The 24,922-nt window shown below is 44.4% G+C and overlaps 1 protein-coding gene across 1 annotated transcript in view; it reads right to left on the bottom strand.

The window, feature by feature from the left end:
* The window catches only part of LOC119183036 (ubiquitin carboxyl-terminal hydrolase 48), an 86,518-nt gene that overhangs the window by 5,830 nt on the left and 55,766 nt on the right, over positions 1-24,922 (bottom strand). The window contains exons 23-24 of the mRNA XM_037433558.2: positions 24,342-24,454; positions 2,733-2,941 (exon numbers count right to left, since the gene is read on the bottom strand). Of these exons, the coding sequence (XP_037289455.2) occupies positions 2,733-2,941; positions 24,342-24,454 (322 nt within the window). The remainder of the gene's footprint in view (positions 1-2,732; positions 2,942-24,341; positions 24,455-24,922) is intronic.

Raw genomic sequence — 24,922 nt, 5'->3', positions numbered from 1 at the left:
ATGGCCGAGCTTGTTGCGATCTTGCAGAGCAAAATGCACTCACCAACGCCGCTGGCATCGGTGGTTTTTTCTGTTCTTCGTGCATTACAAGACAGCCACTTGCCAGCAAAGTAAGCAGTACTGTCTTTTCTTGCTTCTTGCGTACAAGAATCGTCGAAGTATACACCACCGGATAGCGTAGTAGCGTTTGCGAGCCGCGACAACAACCGGGTGACAGCGCATCCATCCCGCGTTCGCCTCGTAGTAGATGGCATATTCGGCGGCGCGGGGCACGTCCAGTGCGAACGACGCTGCGTTTCAGCGGCAGGGGAATTTCGGTCGCTGTAGAATGCGGATGTTTCAGTGTGAACTAGGCATAAGGACGCGTTCACACTGAACATTCCGGCCACCGAAAGTGCGCCGAATCCGATTCGGCGGCGGCGGCGAGATCCGCCGAAAGGGCCCTTTCCGCGCCAATCACTCTAGGACCGATTTTTGCGGCGTCTGCTGCCGAATCGGTCACCACGGACCAATAGGAGCGCTGGTCAAGGAATTTCGAAAAATGGCGGCCAAGCCTTGCTCACTTGTCACGTCGCAATGCACGTAACTGAATGTTGTAACCAACGAAGGTTTAACCCACTCTGTGCCTACTTCACGTCTATATATCACGGGAAGAGGTGACCGAGCTTGTCGCTGTCTTTACAGATCAAGACGAACCCGTCAACGCCACTGACGTCGGCGTTTTTTTTTTTTTCTGCTCTTCATGCATTACAAGACGGCGACTTGCAAGCAAAGTAAGCAGTGCTGTTTCTTTTTGCTTCCTGCGTACGAGAATAATCGAAGTCTTTAGACCACCGGATAGCGTATAGTGACGTTTGCGAGCTGCGACAACAACCGGGTGACAGCGCATCCATCCCGCGTTCGCCCCGTGGTATAGATGGCACATTCGTCGGCGCGGGGAGCGCCCACTGCGAACGATGCTGCGTTTCGGCAGCAGGAGAATTGCACTCGCTGTAGAAAGTGGATGCTTCAGTGTGAACTAGGGGGTGCAACTTTTGCTTTCTCGCTCGTTGTACTTTATCGCTCCTGATTGCAGTGAATCTACGCCAGTACCACAAGTGTTTTTTTGCAAAATCTACCATGGATTTGTCACGCCTCATATATAGTCAGGCTCTCAGCCTATGCATAGTGAACGAGAAAACTGTCGTTCGGAAGAAGCACTGCCGCTAGAACTGGAAGCGGCTAAAGCACAACGAGCGGGGAAGAAGGACCGGTACGGTACTTTGCTATAGGAGAAACAAAAAAAAAAAAGAGGCAAAGAAAGGGCTAATATGAGGCGCGATTCGAACTCTGGTACCATCAGCACCAAATGAAAAGCGAACAGCGGCAAGCATCCGCAATGGTATGTTGCGTGCCGTCCGAACATCTACCCTAGACGTGAGCAGTGTCACCGAATTGGAGGGCCACGCCTGTCAATGGTGATGTCTGGACGGGCGCGCACCATAACATTTCTAATGCTAGCCGCTGTTCGGGTTTCGTTGGATTTGCAGAGCGTGACATTTTTTTGCTAAAACTGTAACTAACCGAGGGATATGAAGCACGAGCATGGCCTATTAAATAGTTCTCTTCCTGGGCGCTTATCTGACTGAGAATCGCTTCGTATAGCGCTGGCTTTGTTCGTCCACGATCAGATAAAGAACAGTGCTGCAGAACAAGAGACAACACGAAACGCCCGCAGATCCTATCAGTCTTTTTTTTTTGTTATCTCTTACTGCAGCACCGCTTTCCCTTCAACTTCGCTTGAAGCCCCGTGATCTCCGCAGATGTCTACATAGCACTTCACGGCAACGACGGCGAGGTACGTTCGTTTTGGGCTGTGTCAAAGACCTTCTTCAGTTCTGCAAGGCAGCTTTATATTAATTTTTTTTTTGGGGGGGGGGGCAGGGGGCGGGGTTATTCTCAGTACGACATAAGAAAATGAAGGTCAAGGATATGGCTGCCACACTGAGGAATGAAAGGCGTTCGGCCAATTAAATGTGACGAGTCCAAAGCATGTACTAATAAAGCCTTAAAAGGAAAAAAAGTACTGTCGGCACACGATCAAGTACGGGGTCGAAATTAACCGAACGCAGGAATGGTTGAATACGAACATTAAGACTAATTTAGCGCTTAAGGTTCATACTTTAAATCTCCGCAATCCCGTTCATTTACTGTATCATCATAATCATCAGCCTGACTACGTCCACTGCAGGACAAAGGCCTCTCCCTTGTTCCGCCAGTTAACCCGGTCCTGTGCTTGCTGCTGCCAATTTATAACCGCAAACTTCTTAATCTCGTCTGCCCACCTAACCTTCTGTCTCCCCTTAACCCGCTTCCCTTCTCTGGAAATCCAGTTAGTTACCCTTAATGACCAGCGGTTATCCTGTCTACGCGCTACATGCCCGGCCCATGTCCATTTGCTCTTCTTTATTTCAGCTATGATATCCTTAACCCCCGTTTGTTCCCTAATCCACTCTGCTCTCTTCTTGTCTCTTAAGGTTACACCTACCATTTTTCTTTCCATTGCTCACTGCGTCGTCCTCGATTTAAGCTCTGAACCCTTTTTGTAAGTCTCCAGGTTTATGCTCCGTAGCTAACTAACTCATTTACTGCATAATTTATCCAAACACGCAGGTATCGAGCTCGTGAACCATAGTCGATCTTGCGGTGAATCCGCGTATCGAGTCAAGTGCCACGGTCGGCGTCCTGTATACCTTAATCTTGAGGTCCATCAGGGTCTGCGTGGCGCGCATGTGCACGGAGCGGTCGCCCCGGCGCGCCCGTCGCTGGCGCCGCTCGTCCAGCCGGGGCCGCTTGGCGGTCGCCTCGGCCTCCTGGCTCGACACACGCCGCACGAGGACGGTGCCCTGCTGCGACTGGCGCCGCTCCAGGTCGGCAGACTCGCGGCAAGACTCGCACAGCGCTGCGACACACACACACGTCCAGATGACGTCAGAGCACGCGCGATTACAAGGTCGCGGGTCCCACTGACGGAAAAGTGGTTATTTCACGTCCACTTCAATTCATTTCGACTTAGGGTCAACATCAGTACGATACAGTTTGATTGATTGATTGATTTGTGGGGTTTAACGTCCCAAAACCACCATTTGATTATGAGAGACGCCGTAGTGGAGGGCTCCGGAAATTTTGACCACCTGGGGTTCTTTAACGTGCACCCAAATCTGAGTACACGGGCCTCGACATTTCCGCCTCCATCGGAAATGCAGCCGCCGCAGCTGGGATTTGAACCCGCGACCTGCGGGTCAGCAGCCGAGTACCTTAGCCACTAGACCAGTACGATACAGTTTAAGGATAGATATACAAAAAATGTTCCCCCGCTTTTCTTGGGTTAATTGCCTGCTGGTTTTTTCACTAGTTGTGCCTAATCGAGAAACGAATCCCTCGAACAATTCCAGTTTCTTTGTACTCTTCTGACGATGCCTACACTAGCTTCCCGACATTTTCATAGGCGTGAGCCTATGAAAATTAAAAAAAAAATTCGAAAATGAGAATAATGCCATGACGTGCTATTCAGAGCGCTCTGCCCTTGTACACAACCTTTCCGGGGATAAAAATGGGAATGAAACAGCTCTGGCACACTACGGCGCAAAACACACGACGGACGGAGCAACCACTAACAACGTTGACGAGCGCTGAGGCAGTTTGTGTTATTTCCAGTGCGTTGTGTGTGTTTTGCGCTGTAGTTTGCCATAAGTATTTACCGAAAAGCCCCATTCGCTATACTTTAGTCAAGTGAAGAACAGTTCTTGGAATTAACATCAATGGTCCTCGGCTGCCATTGTAGACAAGAACTTGCACGGTCATAATAACCTCGCAAGGTTCAAACAACGATGGCACAGGTGCGACTGAGTGAAAATGCGATTCCCTGCCAGATAACGACCGTTTCACTCCTCAGGTTGCCATTTCTCGTTACAGGAGCTGCATGCTGATATAACTATCTTTCCGAGTACCCCTGACGCGACAGTTAAACGAACAAATGAGCTCCCAGTTATTGATGAACTACAATTGATTCCCTTCTCAGCCAATACACACAAACTAATGTTGATTCATAGTAGAGTCGGCATACGATGTAGGGCGCATCAGCGGAACGTCGGAGTCAGCAATACCCTGAAGCGCGTTTCTGGGCAACAGCGGCGTGCGCTGCGGAAAGCCTACATGCATGACCGGCATTGCGAAGGTCAGCCGCTCACGGCAGTGAACCAATGACACCTCGGTCAGATAAATCAATTTATCAATTTCTCACTGAGTACGCGGATGTCGATAACGCGCGGTTCAGGAGAAAGGCACGTTGTGCCGATCTCAATTCATACCTATGCAAGAATGCGTCGACAATCTGCAACGAAACAGCACGTTGACATTCGACCTTTTGAACCGGAGAAACGGATGTCTTGATTCTGTTTACGAAATCGTACACAATTCTTTTTTTTTCACCGGCTCACACCGCTAAAAAGACAAGGTTGAAGTTCAAAAAAAAAAAGGTGACGACACGAGCGCTTTCAACCAAACTTTATTAAAAGAAGCGCCCCGAATAAATGCCAATGCCAAACACGCTTCAACGGAGCGACTGCGCCGCAGAGTCATCCAAGTGACGTAGAAATGGCAAAACACGTGGAGCACACAGGTGCGTCCAGAAACAAACGAACCAAACAAGTACAACTAACAAACACCAAAGTGCAGAGAAGCTCTTCCCACGTTATTCAAAAAGACGAGCTGGAGTTTAATAAATTACTCCTCTTTTTCGCTAAGGGTAGCAAACAGATGGCTTATGCAACGCTCCCCTTAGCTGTTAACGTACCTCCATTATTTCCCTCGTGCTGCGATGTTTGTGCCCGCACGTGCTTAGCCTTTGCATAGATTCGCATAGTGGAGAGTCAGCGCTCGTGTCGACATAATCTCAACTTCGTACACGTCTCTTTTGCGCTGCACTATAGCCCAGGCTTCGCGTGTTTTGTATGCAAAGTTGTAAACAGATGCCTGCGTACGCTGCGTACATGGCACAGAAGCTCGCGAGGTGAATTAAGTGCTCCGTAATGAATCGAGTGTACGCAAGTGACTGATCAGCTACGTTACGAAGGCTCATGCACGCAAGAGGGCAGACACGGGGCAGTACGCTGCACACAACTGAACAGCAGAAGGTGGTAGGCGCTCACAAATCCGCGGCCCCGGCGTGCGCGCACACGCCAGGGTCGGGGGGGGGGGGGGGCATTCAAAAGTGGGCGAAGACACCAATGAAAGTGCGCGCACGGCATCCGCTGACGCGGCGCGACAATGACGGATGCATCGCCCTGAATCATGCCGCGGAAACGACCTGTGACGGCGGCCGGCGACGCAAACGCGAAGAAGAAGCGGGCGCAAATGGACGGACGGCGACGACGACGATGCGAACCGCCACTACCATGGGCGAAGAAGAGAGAAGAAAAAACAAAAAAAAACATCTCACTGCCACCGGCAGACTGCTGCGAAGGCAGCGGGCGATAAAAACGGCCGTCGACACTCCCCGCAGGTCGCGTCGATTTTCTTTTTTCCCCGGCAGCGAGCGACCCATCTTCCTCTCATTCGCGAAGCGGCGACGCGGCAGAGTGCGAAACAAGCGCCGCCGCCAGCGACCGTTCGTCTACGCACCATTAACGCGAGCTCAGGCCCAAGGTGGCGCTGTTCTCGCCGAGCGTGTCGTCTTCGCGTTTACGTATTCGACACTCACTATACGCGCGTTCCCTCGACCGAGCCTCGCGTTTTTACTTGCTGCGTACTTTACGTGGAGCTCTGCGAGCGCGCCAGCAGGGTTGTGCCCGGGTCCCGAAACGACAAGTCTTCCACTTCGGGGTCGCCGCGTTACGGGATGGGGAAACAACTACCCGGGAAGTCTTACTGTGCGCCTATGGCGGCCTCTTTTTCGAAGGGCTGCAAAATACGCGACCTCTGGCCGCCACGGTTCTCGATATTTCTTCACACTTGTCTCTGCGGTGAATCCATCTTGTCTTAACAGCCGAAAACATGACTACAGAATCATCGTGCCAAATCTAAAAACTGCTCCATAGCTATAACAGCCTTCCTTAAAGGGGCCCTGTCTCTCTTTTTCAGCATGGTCAGAAAACGCTGCCGATCTGTAGTCGAGGCTCCTGAGAACACGCGAGCCAAACATGATAGCGCAGCCCGCAGCCTGGAATTCACAATGAATTATAAAAGTCAGAAGTGGTGGTAGTGGTTAGAAGATGAGAAAAGGCACCTAATTTCTGCAACCCGGTAGGGAGCACGGCGCAGTGCCAAAAAAGTCAGAAGTAGAACTACAGTGGCTAGTAGTAGAACAAACACCCTCCTCTCAGCGAATGATGCCGTAAGTCCACGGCCATTGGCTTATTTCAACATCGTGACCTCCACAGTAGCCGCGGCCGCCTCGAGATGCCGCCACGTTCCCGCACTCGCACTGAAAGTAAGAGGCACATTCAAAAAAAAAAAAAAAGAGAGAGAGAGAGAGAGAAGTGCTCAAGGTCAAGACTCGCGCTAACTCTTCTAGCCCTTTCGTAGCATTTCTCCTTTTGTAGCATTTCTTCTCCTTTCGTAGCATTTGTTTCAAAATGAATGCTAAAATAAAGAATCTGAATTGGAAAGGACAGATAAAGCGCTTGAAGCGTCCAACCAATTCCCATTCCTCACTCCACTTGTACTTGACGGATTCTAAAAGTTTCTGCGGCAGTCAATTCGTGAGGCAATAAGCTTTCTTTAATGAAGCCATTCAATCATATCTTGAAGAAGTGACGCAGGGCCCCTTTAGAGCGTTATTTTACAATTAGAAGGTTTCGACGGGCAACGTTGGAGGATGACAAGTGGAATGCCGCGACTAGGATTACTTTTTTAAATATAAAACAGTACAAAACTTCCCAAATTTTCTGACTTTACTGGAATTTCGGGAAGATCAGCAGATACGTGCCAATTCTCCTGACATGACCATGTATTTTAGTTAATGTAACTAAAACTGACACAATTGTTTCTTTCTTCATAGCACCTGTTTAATAAAATTTAGGGACCCTAAAACACGAAGTCAATAGACCATTTAACTGCCTCAAAGCAGTAGAGCTTCCGGTGATTATCAAGAGAAATAATATGGACAGTAGTATGGGCAAACTTCAAGCAATTAAAAACCACGAATACTGAATAGAGGTTTCATTTCACTGCATTAAAATTTGAGGGTTGCGTATCTTTGTACCAAGGAGCCAAGAACACGCTGAGCCACAGAAAGGCTGATGAAGCCAACTGTCATGTTGATTAGGCTTGGGTGACTATTCAATATTTTGTATCGTGATCAAATGTTATGCTATTGGATATTTGCTTCGACCGTAAATTAGGGATTCTAAGCGAACGAATACATTATTTTCTGGATGTATAACGCTCCTACGCCTACGGAGTGAACTATAGTAAATTCGCATAAGAAAAATAAAAGAAATCAGCACATCTAACTAGCTGGAATCGCTGCGCACAACGCTCAGACCTTTCTAACAGTCTACATTCAGCACTAATCGTTTACATCAGGTCTTCGGCGAATGGCTCTATTAGTTCGACAACACTTACATAGGATCAGCCATGAGGTGTTGTTTCACGGCAGACCAACACACGCTGCAGTGAAGCAACATTTACAGGCGAAAGTGAGCTATAACTCGCAGTTTTTTTTTCCTCTCTTTTTTTTTTTTTAGATGCGAAAGCACCTTGTTTGCTGCGCCGAACCTGTGGCGGTGAGGGGTAGAGGGGAGGAGAAGAGCACACATCTGCGCACGAAAGGGGAATGAGGGAGAGTTGCGCATGCGCAGTATGGGTGCGGCCCGCAACAGAACGGACACGACCCCGATAATAAGACGTCAACAATCACATTCGCGGTGCCATCTTTCACGCGAGCAGCAAACGCGTTCGATGCAACGCCGTGGAGCGACTCCCCGGGAGAGTGAGAGTTATATATGCCTATTTGTTTTCAATGTTTTAGTAAGTATTTTCTTCGCCCCACTCCTGCATGTGCCGTGAAGAGCCTGCAATATGTCGATTGATTAATATGTGGGGTTTAACGTCCCATAAGGGAAAGAAGTGTATACTTAAGGGCTCGTAATAACGAGCTTCGTATAGACGGTTTCGGTGTTTGTAAACAAACCGGCTCGCGCCGAACGGCCTACCCCGCTAGACTTCCGGTGCGGTACTTCCAGCAATGCTTTTTCAATGATTCCGGCGGTGTCTTCGTGGTGTGTTCGAAATTTCTGCTCTATTATTTCTGGCGTATTCCTTAGGATGTTGTTGGAGCAACGTCTAGCGGCCACATGAAGGGGCTCGACGTAGCACACGGCAGGCACAGGCGCGGCTACTGCTCCAGGTAACGCGGCTCGCGTGGCCGACGGGCGCCGCGCAAGATATCCGTCGTGGCCTTCCGATGAGCGCGGCCCCCTGCTCCATTTTACGTTTGATAGTGGTCGTGCCTATACAAACAGAAAATGCATAAATTGCAGGACAAGTTTGTCAGTGAACTTAATTGGGCCAGTTGGTTCTGCATGTCGACGATGTGGATGCGCTTTGAAGACGCAGACCAGGAATTGACAGCGCACACCTAGTCTTTTCTCTGTACACGTCTTCAAAGTGCACCCACATCATCGATGTGCAGGAGAAAAGTGAAGTTGTTCAATTCAGCTTTTCAACTAGAACTGAAAACCTTCCTCCTGTTGAACCCCGAACATATTTGTATTTTCGTCTAAGCACACAACACAACGCCTATTTCTGCACCTGTGTCACACCAGCCACTTTTTAAAGAGATCAGCGGCGATCGGAATCGCTCGCAATCCGAAGTGTTCATGTGACCGAGAAATTATAAAATATACTGATGTGATGACGTAAACTGCGGCTGCAGGGTCAGGTGAACTATTATGTTTTACTCACGAGTAAGCTATTAATGAACCAAATTTTCAATTTGAACCTACCTAAGCCGGCAGTTCATCTTCACACTCAAAATATAAATGTACTTGAATGCGGCGATGTTCATTAGCGGCAGAAAGACAGACGATGAGTCATTTGCTCGCACATATGAGAGCTGACTCGCCGATGTCGCTTTTGAAAAAAAATCAAATGCAACAACAACCAAACGTGGTCATGGTCACCATATGTAGCTCAAGCTATAAAATAAGATATATGTAGCTCAAGCTATAATATATAAATAAGATAAGCTATAAAATAAAATAATAACTAAATAATAATAATAATAATAAAATAATAAGCTATAAATAAGAAATATGTAGCTCAAGCTATAAAATAAACACCTTTGCAATGGAGTTTCAGTGCTAGCTTCCACGTTTTGGTACCCATTTCCCGCGTCAGTACACTTATCTGCCACGGATAGAAGACGAGAGTGACTGATGTGATCCCGGTAACGGGGGCATTCGACTAGTCTAACATTTGAGTATCGTCTCTGTGCTATCAGTCTGCGCTGAGCTTTTTACATTACCTTTGATGAAATCGGCAGAACAAACCTACGCGCTCTTGGTGAGAATCCAGCTCTCTCGCGTGATCGCTGCAATGCAGGCACTCTTTCTATCGCCATCAGTCAGAAAACGGAATGTTTTGACTAGCATATAAGATTAATTCAGGCATGTGGACTGCACCCTGGTTTGACACAGCTGTGCTCGAGTTGCCAGAGCTTCATCGAAATAATTTTATCTGCATAAAACATTAAAACACAAGCAGCCGCGGCCAGCAACAAACGCTAAAACCACGCAAAAACAAGCTAAGCCGGAAGTTTCCAGGGGTGGTTTCCCGGTGAACGCACAATGTTGCCAGAGACCGGCAGGCTCTGGCGAAACTGTCTATACACTTCTTTCCCTTATTCCTTAACGAGGGTCTCGTACAGGTAGACTTGGTGCCTTAGGTTGTATATGAGGAACTATTGGTCAGCTACCAGCTTGTAATAAGTTCACGAGCTACGTGACGCCACACAGACTCATAAGGAGTGTGCAACACTCGCCACCATGGCTACAGATGGCGCTGACTGACACTTTGGCGTTTAAATTCACTTATATACCAAACAAAGTGGCTGGCAGGATAGCCGCCGTGGAAGCTCAGTAGTAGAGCATCGAACGCATTATTCAAAGGTCGCAGGTTCAGTTCCTGCCCACGGCAAATTATCTTTTCACCCACTTTTCTTTCTTCACATTTACATTACAATTCGGTCTAATAAATTGCCCTACACTTTCCTAGGCATTATTGTCTGTTAGAACTCATATATATAACAGTAATGCCTAGGAAAGTATAGGGATGATTTGCTTGATATGTGGCGTTTAACGCCCCAAAACCACCATATGATTACGAGAGACGTAGTAGAGGGGTCCGGAAATTTCGACCACCTGGGGTTCTTTAACGTGCACCCAAATCTGAGCACACGGGCCTACAACATTTGTGCCTCCATCGGAAATTCAGTATATATAAGGAATGATTTGCATATAACTGTCTCTCATTCTCTCCCTATCCCTAGGGGTCGCTCTAAGGCATTGCATCGACACGACCCTGATAATATTGATCAGTGAAAAGATTAGAAGAAAGGGGGCCTAATGGATGGTGGAAGTAAACAAAAAGGATAGAAAGGCAGCTGCAAAGTTTTGGAACCATCTCAATTCTCTGAGTAATAAGACAAGCATGAAACAGAAGTTTATAATTACAGTTCAAGGGGTAAGACTAGAATAAAATGCGGAAATGGAATATATAAAAACAATGATCACAGAAAAATTTAAACATAAAAAAAACGCTGCATGCACCGTACCAGATGAGAATGGACCAATCAGCTCAGTGCTCCACTGGGACAATGAGAGTGGCAAAGGGCAGAGAAAAGAGTTTCTAATAGCACATCAACAGGCCCTGATGGCATCCCAATCATGCTAATAAAGAAACTAGGACCAAATTCTCAGGAAACATTAAGAGAAGCGAGCAAAGCAATAATGAATGGTGAAGCTCCCAATGGGTGGAAACTAAACAGGATGAGCATGATCTATAATGGAAAAAGGGACAAAGCCGATATAAACAACTACCATCCTATAACAGTGACATCAGTAGTTTACAGGCTGGTGGTGCATATAGTAAAAGAAAGACTACAGACATGGGTGGAGAATGAAGGGGCGCTGGGATAACTACAAAAGGGGTTCTGTAAACGAAGGAGGTTGGAGGACAATCTGTTTTCATTGATGCAGTGTATTGAAATAGCAAAAAAAGAACACAGGCCCCTGTGGCTGGCATTTCTAGATATCAAGGGAGCTTACGGTAGTGTGGCACAATAAGACTTGTGGGGAATACTGGGCACACTAAATGTGGAAGATGGAATAACTAATCTTCTAAAGGATATCTATAAAAGTAACACAGTAGTCATCAAATGGGAAGAACAGGTATCTGAACCTATAGAGATACAACGTGGGCTTCGACAGGGATGTCCCTTGTCACCTTTGTTGTTTATGCTATATCTCCAGGGACTAGAAGCCAAATTAGAGTGGAGTCGACTCGGATTCAGCCTCTCTTTTGCCAAGCAAGGAAAACACATTGAGCAGTCATTACCAGCATTGATGTATGCAGATGATATAGTATTAATAGCCAACAACAAAGAAGATCTGCAGGGAGTGATAGACGTCTGTGGTACTGAGGGAGATAGGTTAAATTTGAAATTCAGCAGGAAAAAATCGGCAATCATGATTTTTAATGATAACAAAGGCAGTGAGCATAAGATGCAGGAAACCACGCTAGAAATAGTGGGTAAATACAAATACTTGGGCGTATGGATAAATAACGGGGCTGAGTATCTAAGGGAGCTTGAAAGATGCGTAATGACTAAGGGCACCAGGAATGCAGCTGTAATAAAAAATAGGGCACTGTGGAATTACAATAGGTATGACGTAGTGAGAGGGATTTGGAAAGATGTCATGGTCCTGGGTTTGACGTTCGGCAATGTGGTTTTGTGCATGAAATCAGAAGTTCAAGCAAGATTGGAAATTAAACAACGTAACATAGGTAGACTTGCTTTGGGAGCACACGGGCATACCCCAAATCAGGGGGTACAGGGAGACATGGGATGGACATGGTTTGAGTGCAGGAAAGTTAGCAGCAAGATAGAATTTGAGGAGCAATTGAGAAAAATGGGAGAGGAGCATTGGGCTAGGAAAGTTTTCAGTTACTTGTACATGAAAAATGTCGATACTAAATGGAGGAAGCGAACTCGAAAATTGTCAAGCAAGTATTTAGACACCAGCAGAATACCAAGCCAAAAGGAAACATCGGTTAAAAAGAAGGTGAAGGAAACAGACAGAGTCATGTGGAAGATGGCAATGCTTACGAAATCATCACTGGAGACTTACAGACCTTTTAAGCAGGAAATTGCAAGGGAAAAGATCTACGATGATTCTCGGGGTAGTCCTCTGCTCTTCGAGGCTAAAACTGAAGTATTGCGGACCAAAACGTACCGAGCGAAATACGAAGGCACAGACACGTTAAGTAGTGCGTGTGGAGAGGAGGAGGAAACAGCTGAACATTTGATAATGTTCTGTAAAAGGCTCCACCCTACAGTAAAAAATAATGGCGTCGAATTTTTCAAACCATTGGGGTTTAGGGACAATGAAGGCAAAATAGACTTTAAACGGGAGAAATAACCAATAGGAATCTAACTGATTGGTGGCTACAATCGAGGCGCAAGTAAAATTCAATCCTTGAACACACAGTGATAGTACTTGCATTGACATAATGCAAGTACTATGCATTGACATAATAGAAAAGGGGGCGCTGCAACGAACCTTTGCCCCCGCCCCCCCACACAAACACATTCCAAGCTTGTTACAGTAAAACATCGTTAATACGCACCCACGCACCAAGAACGTGGCTAACTGCGCACTACACATAGTATGAATTAACCACCACGTACCAACATTTGCATTTCTTTACGTGCACCATCGCCGCTAAAAAAGGAATAAATACAGTACCACAGAAAATATTGTCTGAAGTGCCCGTCACTAAGCCATTCCTTTCTGTTTGCCGATTTACAACGTACAATAATCGAGGCGGCAGCGATCGCCTCCATTATGCGCTCAGGTAGTCGCCAGCGTTTTTGAATAGCGTTCGCTAAGTTAGCGGGCGTAGCATTTACGTATGGGCACCATACGAGTTCTCGAATAGCATTTGGCCCCGCAAACGCTGATGCACGCTCGCAGTACGCTCGCTCACCGCAAAGGGGCTTTGCGGGCCACACGCTATTTTGATTTTCCTATCAGCGGACCGCGAAGGCGAAGGGCGGTTAGCGTTATAACGCATGCGCAGTGTCGGTCACGGCAACGGATAGCTTACGCAAAGCCTTTCATGTACTAGGTTTTAAGTAGTGCAACGCCACACACGCAGGGTTTTATCGACGATGTCCTACTGGTGTGCTTTTTGGTCGTTGCCGCATCAAGTTCATTCTTTGCCAGTGGTTTCCAGAAAAGGCACCGCCGCAAATGCGTGGAAATGGACATAATTAATCAGCTGATTCGGTGCTCTTGCAGCTGCGCAACTGTACGCAAATGCTGCAGCACAAGTGTACAAGATAGCAAATATCACGTAATGCCTGCTCCCTATGTGTGCTGTCAACATTACTTTCGATTCCTAAACCACTTTGTGGCGCAGCAAAGCAATGCAATGCAATCAGAAAAAAAATGAACTTCTGAAGCACTATGGGGCAGTTTTTCTAGCCGGCGCAATTGGCGCAGATTTCCCACCAATGCTGTGCATCTTGGCCACCTCCGCCTGTGCCTTGAGCATGGCTTCTTCATTTACGTATCCCAGGAAGACAACAACGAGGTTCAAACTCGATCCTCTGCAAAAAGACCCATTGACGCTACACTTCACTGAGCAAAGCCATCGTCTTCACGATACTGCACGCACCGACGCTAGGAATCACTATCTCTCAATCATTGATAAACATATCATTCATAAACACATAACTGAGTTTCTTGAAGCAAAGAACCTTTTGACCAGCGTACAGCATGAATTGCATCGGGGCTTCAGCACATTAATGCAGCTTGTAGAATTTTCCTATAATATTATGAGTAATTTAGACCTTCGTTATCAGATTGATGCCTTATTTATTGATTTTTCAAAGGCATTTGACACCATTATTCACAGGAAGCTTATATGTAAACTAGAGGTAATTTTAAATAATCCAGAATTGGTAGACTAAATAGAAAGCTTTCTAAGCTCACGCCCTCGATTCATTTCAATTACAAGCGATCCTCATCCGTAAAAATGACATTTGGTGTCCCAAAGGGCTTTATTCTCGGTCCTCTGTTATCTTTAATTTTTAGAAATGATCTTCCCAGCAATATTAGGTCCCAAGTTTGTCTCTGCACTGACGATTATGTACTTTAACAGGTAATCACTTCTTCTAATGATCATATCATACTTCAGGATTCTTTCTGGCGTTCTTCTTTATGGGGCTCGTATTGGCAGATGCACATGAACTAAAATAAAAAAAAAACGTGGTGTTTTATTCACAGGCAGCCATTTGCTATCACATCATGCATACTCCTTCAATAACATCGCTGTTCCCTGGGCACAGACATAGAAATATCTTGGCATTATGTTCACACACAACATGCAATGGTCACACCACATAGACTACATTACATCTACAGCATTGAAAAATTAGGTTACTTACGGGGAGATGCTACTCGAAGACACTTTTTTTTTAATATTCACCCTAGAGCAATGAAACTTGAGCAGTTTATGAAACTTTTTATGCTGATTTCAAATATATAGTTAGTTTTCTTGCAAGTTACACACTTGCAAGAAAACTAACTATATATTTGCAACATGACAAAGTGAAAACCATAACCCTTTTGCCCCCCTCTTTTCATCGCTTAACTTCTGTAATTCTTTACCATTCATAGTTCATAATGCTTCAAATAAAGTGCAGAGTGCAAATAACTAAAAGGGAAGCACATACAAAATATGTAATATGGTGAAAAATAATAGACGTAAAAAGTCCATATTTCACCTACCCTAGTAAAGGTATACATACAATTTGTTATTATACAATGAAATATTGAAATTTAAACTAGATAATTCTATTTGTCATACTTTGGAAAAAATTTGGGCGACATTTCATGCAGATCTGAGCATTAAAAGTGCCCAAAAATGGAGGGGGACGTTAGAAAAAATGGCAGAATTTGTGTTTTGAGAAAAACGAGTTTTAAAGTTAAAATTGCATTTTTATTTATGAAAGATGTCATTAGATCAGATGAACTTTGTACCCCAAAAAGAACAATTCTTCTTGTAGTGGCCACTGCAACTAAAATACGCCAGCACTATGAGTCTGTGCCTCTCGGCTTTTTTGAGCCGACTCCTCACAGACATTTCGCTCACAGACAGGGCCACAAAATGCTTGCCAAACTTCCACCTCATCTGGCAGAGCCTTGTGCCAACGGCAAGATGGGAAGTTCGACAGGACTGCGAAATCTAAACTAAGTACAGTGTCATGCCATTTTGCAGCCATGTTTGTGCCACATACCGTCGTACATAATGGCAATGTCGTCCCTGCTAAGTTCTCTCACTGCAAGCTCTTTCGACCTCTCAAGATTGGCGCTGACGTCATCCATTGCCGCATAACGAACTTTCCGGCTGACGGGTGTGAAGGACTTTTGATGCATTGGCTTTTGCAAGCCAACAACTGCCGCGAATCAGACCAGCTGCTCGTAGCCTATTCTTACAGAGCGCGCCGCACAACGGCTTTCACTTGCGAGCAATGCCTTTTTTCATTCATAACAGAGATAATTACACGAGAAAAGCATTGTTCAGCTGCGCTACTCGACAAGACATGGACCCCGCAAATAGGTTTCACAGCACATACAGGCGCGCAGCAGCCAATGGCAGTCCCCGATTAGTACCATGAGATAAGCCAGTCGCAGCGCTCGAAAAGCGCGCAGAAGAGTGCTTCTTTTTATTATTTCTTGCACTGCGTCAGTGAGAGAAACTGTTGTTATTTGAAGAGTGAGGCTCAACTCTTTGACTCATGCGATCAACAATGGCGAGCGGCAACGCATTATCGGCGGCAAGGTGCTCGAAGAATGCACACTTTCGACCTTTTAACAGGCACCTTGTGCTCTTAATATGCAATTTTAAAGCATTTCCAGTTAAGTCTCGACCTGTATTATTTTTTTCCTAACAGTAGAGGTATTAATCTTATCAAAACAGGTGAAAATAAAAAAACGGTAATTTTGAAAAAAAAAAAAAACTCACGTTTTTCGACCCGAATCTCTCCTTAAGATGTATGTCAGCTACATCTCCGAAATCCACCAAATCGCTAATGTGCAAAACACTGATTCATCTTATATTAGAGTACACTTCGTGTGTATGGAATCCTGACAAAGTGTGTAATGTCAATAAAATTGAATCTGCACAAAGAAAATCTGTTCGTTTCATTTTTCATCGCTATGACCATGACTTTTCTTCGTCATCTTCAATGAAATCTATGAAGTTATCACCATATTGTATTAGGCGTGATATCGATTCTTTGAAACTATTGCACTCTTTTTTTTATTCGTCATGCAAGTTATCTAAAGACAATTACGTCATGTATGCTAGTGCTCTACTAACAAGAAAAGGTCAAAATCTTAACATTCAACCATTTTTTGCATGTGTGAACATGTTGAAATACAGTATTTTTCTAAGGACAGTTGTTCACTGGAACCATTCACCTGACTCTGTTTATGAAATTAATATATCAGATTTTTAGAGCCATTTGAGTGATGTTAACATTTTTTCTTTATTTCTACACCCAATTGTGCTTAGAGCTGATAATATTAGTACTGTCAAGAACATGTTTGAAGCGGTATGAGCCTTTGGACAGAAGATGAAGAAGCGCGAGGGCCGGGGCAGGAGAGAAGAGGAGGAGGAAGTGAAAAAATAAAGCAGATTAAGATGGACGCCAGTTCCATACTGAAGCTTTAATGCTGTTCCGTTATTTTAAGTAGGAACACTACATTATTTTGGCGCAGCCGGCCATCGAAGCCATCATGTGGGTGACGTTCTTCATAGACGAGACCTCCGAGGAGATCATCTTTTCGAAGTACCAAGTTCAAGACGAAGCAGCGGTAGACCTACCTCGTGAGCTCAGCTCGGAAGAACTCGTAAACCTGGTTGTGGAAAAGGCAGCCGTAGACACTACTGAACTACGACGGAAAGGTGCTGTGAAAGTGAAGAATTCTACGAGTACAAGGCTATGATGGAAAAGTAACGTTGCATGATCAGTGGGCCTTGGTAAACATCGAGTTCCAGGGTCAGCAAATAGAGAGCGAAGTGTTGGTGATAGAGGGGGTAACGTACGACTTTTTGCTATCAAGACCAGATATAAAGAAACTAAAGATCAACGTGTACTGGGACGATGTGGTTCTAGTAGAAGGAGTAGCAAGGAACGAGACAAATCAGGGTAGACAAGATAATCTACGAGTTGTCAAGTGCGCGGAGGATATCGCAACGACCTACCCTGAACTTGTATGCATAGGAAGCTATCCTCAGGCGATGAAGTCCCACAAGGTTCCTTTCGAACTCGCTGACAAGACCGTCATCCGGAAAGCACCTTACAATATGTCAAGGGAGCGAAAGATGTGGCTCAAGAAAGAGTTGCAGGAGATGCTAGATGCTGATATCATACGACCTTCGGTATCACCCTTCGCTTCTCCCATAACGATCGCACCGAAAGAAGACGGAACCTTCAGATTATGCACCGACTACAGGGTTCTCAATCGTCAGACAGAACTCATACCATTTCCTATGCCGAAGATCGACACAATTATAGATGAGACCGGGGGTTGCCGACATTTTTCCCGCATCGATTTATGCAAAGGTTTCTGGCAGATCCCACTAACCGAAGAAACAAAAATGTACACCGCTTTTATCACGCCATTCGATCTCTACGAATACAACCGGCTCCCTTTCGGTTGGAAAAACTCGCCAGCGTGGTTCCAGAAGATCATGAACGACGTCCTAAAGCCATTCCTTGGTGTTTTTTGTAATGTGTACATAGACGACATTATAGTCTTCTCCAAAACAGAGGCTGAGCATCAGGACCATCTGTCTCAGGTGTTAAACGCCTTGAGCTTGGCACATCTCAAGGTTAATTTTAAGAAGAGTGTATTCTTTCAACAAAAAGTGGTGTTTCTTGGAAGAGTCTTCGATGGGAACACCAAAAGCACAAAACAAGAGTCCGTCGAGAAGATCTCCCAGTTGAAGAAACCATATGACGTCCATTCACTGCGTGTGTTTTTGGGATTGGCAGGACATTTCCGATCTTTCATAAAGGACTTTGCTGTCAAAACTAGATGCCTCACGCGCTTAACGCAGAAAGAAGTTCCCTTTGAATGGAGTGACGAATGTGAGAGAGTCTACCGTGACTTGGTGCACAGAATTTCTTCTGACCCCGTTCTGCGTATACCAGATTTCACTTTACCCTTTGAATTGAACACTGACGCCTCACATTATGGGACTGGTGCAGTGTTGTATCAAAAATGTATTGAAGCATCTGGCCGAGAAAAGCGACACGTAGTCGGTTACTACAGTTACACTTTCAAGCCGTCTGAAACAAACTACACTACTACGGAAAAAGAAGCACTGGCGGTTCTGAAGGCCGTTGACTACTTCCGCACGTACCTGGAAGGTACGAAGTTCACTTTGTTCACCGATCACCAGGCACTCACTCATCTCTTGAATATGACCCAAACTAAAGGGCGTATCGCCAGATGGGTGAATTACTTGCAGCAATTTGACTTTACCATCTCGCACCGACCCGGACCGCTTTTAACCGATGCAGATGCTCTATCAAGATTGATGGTACAAAACAACACAGAAAAATCTGAAGAAATCAATGAAGTGAAGCTGTGGGAAGGCTCAGAACAACTGGTTTTTACGGAAGGTCGGTATCAAGTCCCACCAACTCTTGTTTCCAAAGTGCTTTACTTGTACCACGATAGCCCAGAATCTGGAGGACACGACGGCTTTTGGCGTACCTACAACAAGTTGGTCAAGAGGTTTACGTGGCCTCACATGAAGAAAGACGTTAGTCAGTACGTTCGTTCATGCCATGTGTGTCAAGTACACAAAGTCAAGTATAAACAGCCTACGGACACCATGATACTACCTTGCCACTCGAACGTGCCTTTTGAAGTAGTTCACCTGGATTTCGCCGAACTTAACAAGAAACGGGAAGGAGTCAGAAAAACGCAAGCTTTTCTGCTGGCCATAGATGAATGCACCAGGATGGTCGCGGCACGAGCAGGAAAAGAAGATGCAAATAGCGTCATAACCCTTCTCGAAAGGGACATGTTTAGAACTACGCGGACAATCGTATGCGATAACGGCCCCGCGTTCAAGAGTGAAAAGCTAGTAAGATGGGCTCGAGATCACAATGTATCGATCAAGTTCTGTGCGCCATACCATCCTGCGGCGAATGGGCTTGCAGAACGTGCCATACGGGACGTGAAACAATACATCAAGATGTACGATAGTTTTCCTGGGGGATGGAAATGTTCTTTAGAAGCAGCCGTAAAACATCATAACCGATCCTACACAAGTGGCTTGGGGTGCAGTCCACAGTACGCTTCTACAGGAGAGACCCCTATTCTGCAGGCAGACCGTGAGTTGGGACTCTTGGAAAACCTCAAGATTGTCGAGGAGAGGCAACAAAAATCACAGGAGGAGAGGTACCGAAAACGAATGAAAAAGAATTTCGACAAGAGGCATCGAGCAGACATGCCAGACATTCAAGTCACCGACCTCGTACTAGTGAGAAAAGGAATAAGAGATTCCAGTGCCAAATTTTATGGGCCTTACTCTGTGACCAAGACAGCCACCCAGAACGGAATTTTGAAGACTGTCTGGTACACTGGTGAACGTGGATCTGTTGAATGTGCTTCAATTGGGAATGTCTTCAAGTATTACCCCAGGAGGGGTAATTAAAAGAAAGCGGGAAGGGTGAAGCGGTATGAGCCTTTGGACAGAAGATGAAGAAGCGCGAGGGCCGGGGCAGGAGAGAAGAGGAGGAGGAAGTGAAAAAATAAAGCAGATTAAGATGGACGCCAGTTCCATACTGAAGCTTTAATGCTGTTCCGTTATTTTAAGTAGGAACACTACATTATTGTGATGCTGTTGTTATTCTTTGCTGTTGTACTTATGTACCTGACTCCTGTAATAAACCTTAATTGGGTTGCAGTACTTCAAAATAAATAAATAAAAGAATAAAGAAGCAACGACCCCACACAAACGTCTCCTCTCTTATGAATATATTCTGTCACTCTAACTTTCATTGGGTTGTGTTGCCTAGTGAAATGAAACGGAAACTCGATGCACACCCCGCCGTGATGCTTTCGTATCCCACCATGGCTGCCCATAGATCGAAATAATGCGCAATTTTTTTCTTTTCTTTTTTGCTTTTGCTGAGCGCCAACGTAGCTTGGCTCCTTGCAAAGAACCAGTGCTCTGAAGACAATGAAAGAGAATAAAACAGCCTATCCAGCGAATGGGCACTGTGACGTCATCCCTAGCAATACAATAAATGAATAAAAAAAAGATCAAAACACCACGCTTTATACCTGCGAAGTGTAGCATACATGCGCCGTATTTTTTCTGCATCTTCGGCCGGTGGCCGTTTTCCCAATATCTTTGGAAAAGCCAATAAAATGATCTGCTGTGCCGTAAGAAACTGCCCAGTTAATGAGTTAGAAGGTGGGGGAACATTTCACACAAGCGCATTATCGCAACTCTCTTGCAGACAGCAAACGAAAGCTCATACAGCTCAGTTCAAACAAAGACAAAGAGCCTTGAAAACATTCTTTATAAAGTACGCAAATGATGCTGGAAGCAGGAAACGTACCTGGCTGCCTCCCGCAAAACAGTTTAAGAAAGCGATGGCTGTGTCCCCTTTCCCAAATTACACCAGTACTCCCCACACGTAGTTCACCTTGTATGATGATATATCAACCAGCTCACCAAACCATCCCCTGATTGATTGATTGATTTGTGGGGTTTAACATCCCAAAACCACGCTATGAGTATGAGAGACGCCGTAGTGGAGGGCTCCGGAAATTTCAACCACGTGGGGTTCTTTAACGAGCATCCGAATCTGAGCACACGGGCCTACAACATTTCCGCTTCCATCGGAAATGCAGCCGCCGCAGCCAAGATTCGATCCTGCGACCTGCAGGTCAGCAGCCGAGTGCCTTAGCCACTACAACACCGCGGCAGGGCCACCAAGCCATCCCCGAGTATAGTCATTCGGCTTCAGGAAGTGGCAATGTCATGGATGAACCCAATTCCTCAGATGCACGCAAATTTACAAGACACAGAACCCAAGCACTCGCAGCTAGCTTACAGGCATAAGCAAACTACTGCTCAATATCCGTTTTGCTGAGGATCAATCTATTTCGATGCACTGTGTCTCTACTCAACTGTCCCAAGTAGAAATTCATTACAGCACAAAAAAAAATTAATGCACTCTGCACTAGAGGTGCCAAGACACTAGGGATGCGCGGAGCCGAGCAGCCTTCGTTTTACCTTCTTGATTTTCTCTTTCTTTCTTGTTCCCCATTTTGGTTTTTATTTTTTTATTTCTTGCTATCTCTGTATCTATTTCTTCTTCTTTTGCACTCTTTTTATTTTTCTTCATGTTCTTTCCATTTCTATATCTTTCTATTTCATGCTTGCACTTCCTTCTTTTTTTTGCATTGTTATAGTATGTGGTTTTGACTAAGTAACACCAAGTGCACTAGTTGCTCTTTTGCTAGAGATAATAAGTTATGTTCATCAAGGCACTCGTAATACAACAGCAAGAGTTCTTGGTGAGTGAGAGCACGCACTCAATATGCTAGACATAAAGCATTCACAAAACGACGACGACCGCACAAGACAGCTTGTTCCCCTAAAGTGCTTTGCACTTATAAACTATTGAACTACCTAGTACAGTATAAGTATAAACAAAGTATAAACAAAGTGACTTGAGTGCAAACTTTACAAAGCTTTTTATTTATTTTAAATATATTAAAAAATTATTTTGCAGTCTGTGGTGCAAGATACACTCATCTGCATGTTCTAACGGGAGGTGCAATTAAAATCTGTAGCCTTGGGCAATAAAATTTTTGCTGTATATATGTAGGCCATTATGCTGATTTAAAATATGTAATTAGTTTCATAGTAAGTTGCATAGTTCTTGTTTTAAGCTATGACAATGTGAAAAGTATAGTTCGTTTTGGGCAAACATTTTATCCATCTAAACTTTTATGGTTCTGAGCCACTAAAGGCTCAATTTCTTTATATCAACTATAGAATGCAAATAACTATCAAGAAAATGTATAGAGACATTATAATGGACAAAAAAAAAATAAAACCAAGAATGCGTAGAGCTTTCAACCCATACTAAATGCTTACTTTAGGTTTCTTATAATTATACATGTGATACCAAGCTTTAAAGGAGATAGTTGCACTCTTCACATGTTAAAGAGTATGTGGGCGAAATTTCATCCCATTCGGGCTATCAGAAATACCAAGAACATGATTTCTAAACCCAAGAAGTTACCCAAAAATTAATCTTGAGAAAAACAGATATTAATGGTTCATTTATGTGGAAAAGATATGATTTTTTTCAGGTGATTTCTTTCTTCATGAGAGCTTGGCAATCATGGTGTTTTTGAGCATGTGGCTTTATTGAAGTCTTAACACAAAATGCAATGGCAAACAGACAGATAACAATTTTCGGGAGACTCTAGACAATGAGCTATTTTTAGCTTTTAATAGCCACCTTGCACTCAATAAAAGCGATTTTAACCTGCTTTGAGTTTACTTACAATCGTCAGTTTTTTTGTCATGCAAGTAGAGAAACTAAACTTGTGAAAGCAAATAAAAATGAAAAATATATCATTTTGGAAAAAATGTGCAATTTTTTACTCTCATCTCCCCTTAATAGCCAACCAATGCGATGCTAGTAAAGTGGTGCAGCCAATGTACAACTATTTTTGTATGTTGTATTGAGCAGGTTGACGATTCCCTGCTTTGTTACTCGTGGTGCTATTGGTTTTTTGTATAAGTGATGCAGGTGGCTTTCGGTATTTTAGATGAGCTTTTCTGGAAGAGGATAAATAGAACTTTGAAGCAAAAATTAATTGCTCACAGCCATGATTGCAAACTGTGTATATATAAATGCAGCAGAATTTGTTCATAATATATTTACCTTTATGTAATGCAAGTGTATTTCCCAATTTTCGCTACCTGCAGTCAACCCTCATGTTACAATCAAATACTAAAATTCAAGTGGTTTAAAAATGCAATGATGCACACATTTCTTTGTTTTGCTTTATTTTTACAGTACATTGCAGAAAAAACACAACTCAACATCCAACACGCGATAACGTACAATTCAAAGTCATCTCATAGTTTCACTTGAAAAGCTAAGCATTGAGACAGAAGTATCCCAGCCCCTGCATGACATTTCTGTTGTTGTAAACTATAATTGGGAAAACTTGGTTCCACAAAAGAAAAAAGTATGGAGGGGAAAGAGGCTAGAAAAGCTGTTGTCCTTGTTCTGCTTATTTCGGATGCAAATTGCAATAATTAATTCCAACTGAAAAAAGTGGACCAAACATGATTGATGACACTGGCTGCACAGCTTTCCCCACTATGCTTTGTCGACTCATTCTTGTACTGAATATATTGTTAAAACCAGAACCATTATAGTAAATTGATTCGGCTGAACTACCAGTAGCAGTGGTGCTGACTCATCGAACCATTCAGTGGAGCTTACATCGCCGGAGCTCTTCTTGACAGAGTTCACGCCAAAAAGATCTGAATAAATCACCCAAATCCAAACATTATTTTATGTAGTATGACATTTAATGCCTATGAGAAATTTCATAGGACACAGTAGCATAAATATTTTAGTAACAACTTGCAGGCTCAGACTAGCTGGTTCATCTTGCAAACAACTTGAAGCAGAGTGAAAAAATGAGAAAAAGAACAGTCACTTTGCGTGTGTTCCTTCTATGTCCTTGTATTTTCACACTGCTCCAGGTTATTCAGAAATATTTTTAGGATGGTCTAGACTGGAGGATGGGCTGAACTATCTGCTTGAAAGTATCCCTTGAGTGACATAAAACTTTGCAGAGTCCCTGCTGCAGCTCTTGTGTGATGCACAGCCACCATGAGACTTTCATTTATTTACAAATACCACCATTCATCAGCGGATTATCCTAAATCGAAGCTTCTGAATATTTACGGCTGCATGTCTATAAAGATGAACTTGCCTGGTTCAGTGATCAGCTTGCCGTCCCCTGTTCCTGGTGACACAGTAATGCACAGGTCTGCTGGGAATAGTTTAACAAGTGATTCCCACTCCTGTGGCCAGATGGCAACAGCTCTGCAAAAACAGGGGTGCTCGGTGTAGCCACTTGCCTCAGGGGTAATAAAAGCTAACATAACTGTCTGCACTCCTATATCTCCCACTATACCTCCCTATATGAGAACTCCATCTGATTGTCTGTTGCCTTCCATCTTATTTCCCATTCCCTCGTGCTGACTATTTTACTCCAACAGTCTAAAACTTTTCTGTTTCTTAGCCCGACGACATCACTTTCCCTTGACCTCAGCTAGTGTATCATTTACCTGTCCTCTACTCCAGTTAGAATAATGTCTTTCTATATTTGTCTTAACTAAGTACAGTAGAATCTCAATGATACCAATTTGAAGGGGGCATGCAAAATATTCATATAATCTCGAATTCGTTTGAACAAAAAACAAGTAAAAGCTCCATCATGACGATGAACCCGAACTTTATTGTTGTCAACTACTACTTGCTGCTACTACTCGCTGAAAAAGACTCCATGAT

This window comes from Rhipicephalus microplus, chromosome 3 (assembly GCF_043290135.1).
Source record: "Rhipicephalus microplus isolate Deutch F79 chromosome 3, USDA_Rmic, whole genome shotgun sequence".
In the NCBI taxonomy this organism is placed as follows: Eukaryota; Metazoa; Arthropoda; class Arachnida; order Ixodida; family Ixodidae; genus Rhipicephalus; species Rhipicephalus microplus.
This window is presented reverse-complemented; position numbering and strand designations above follow the sequence as displayed.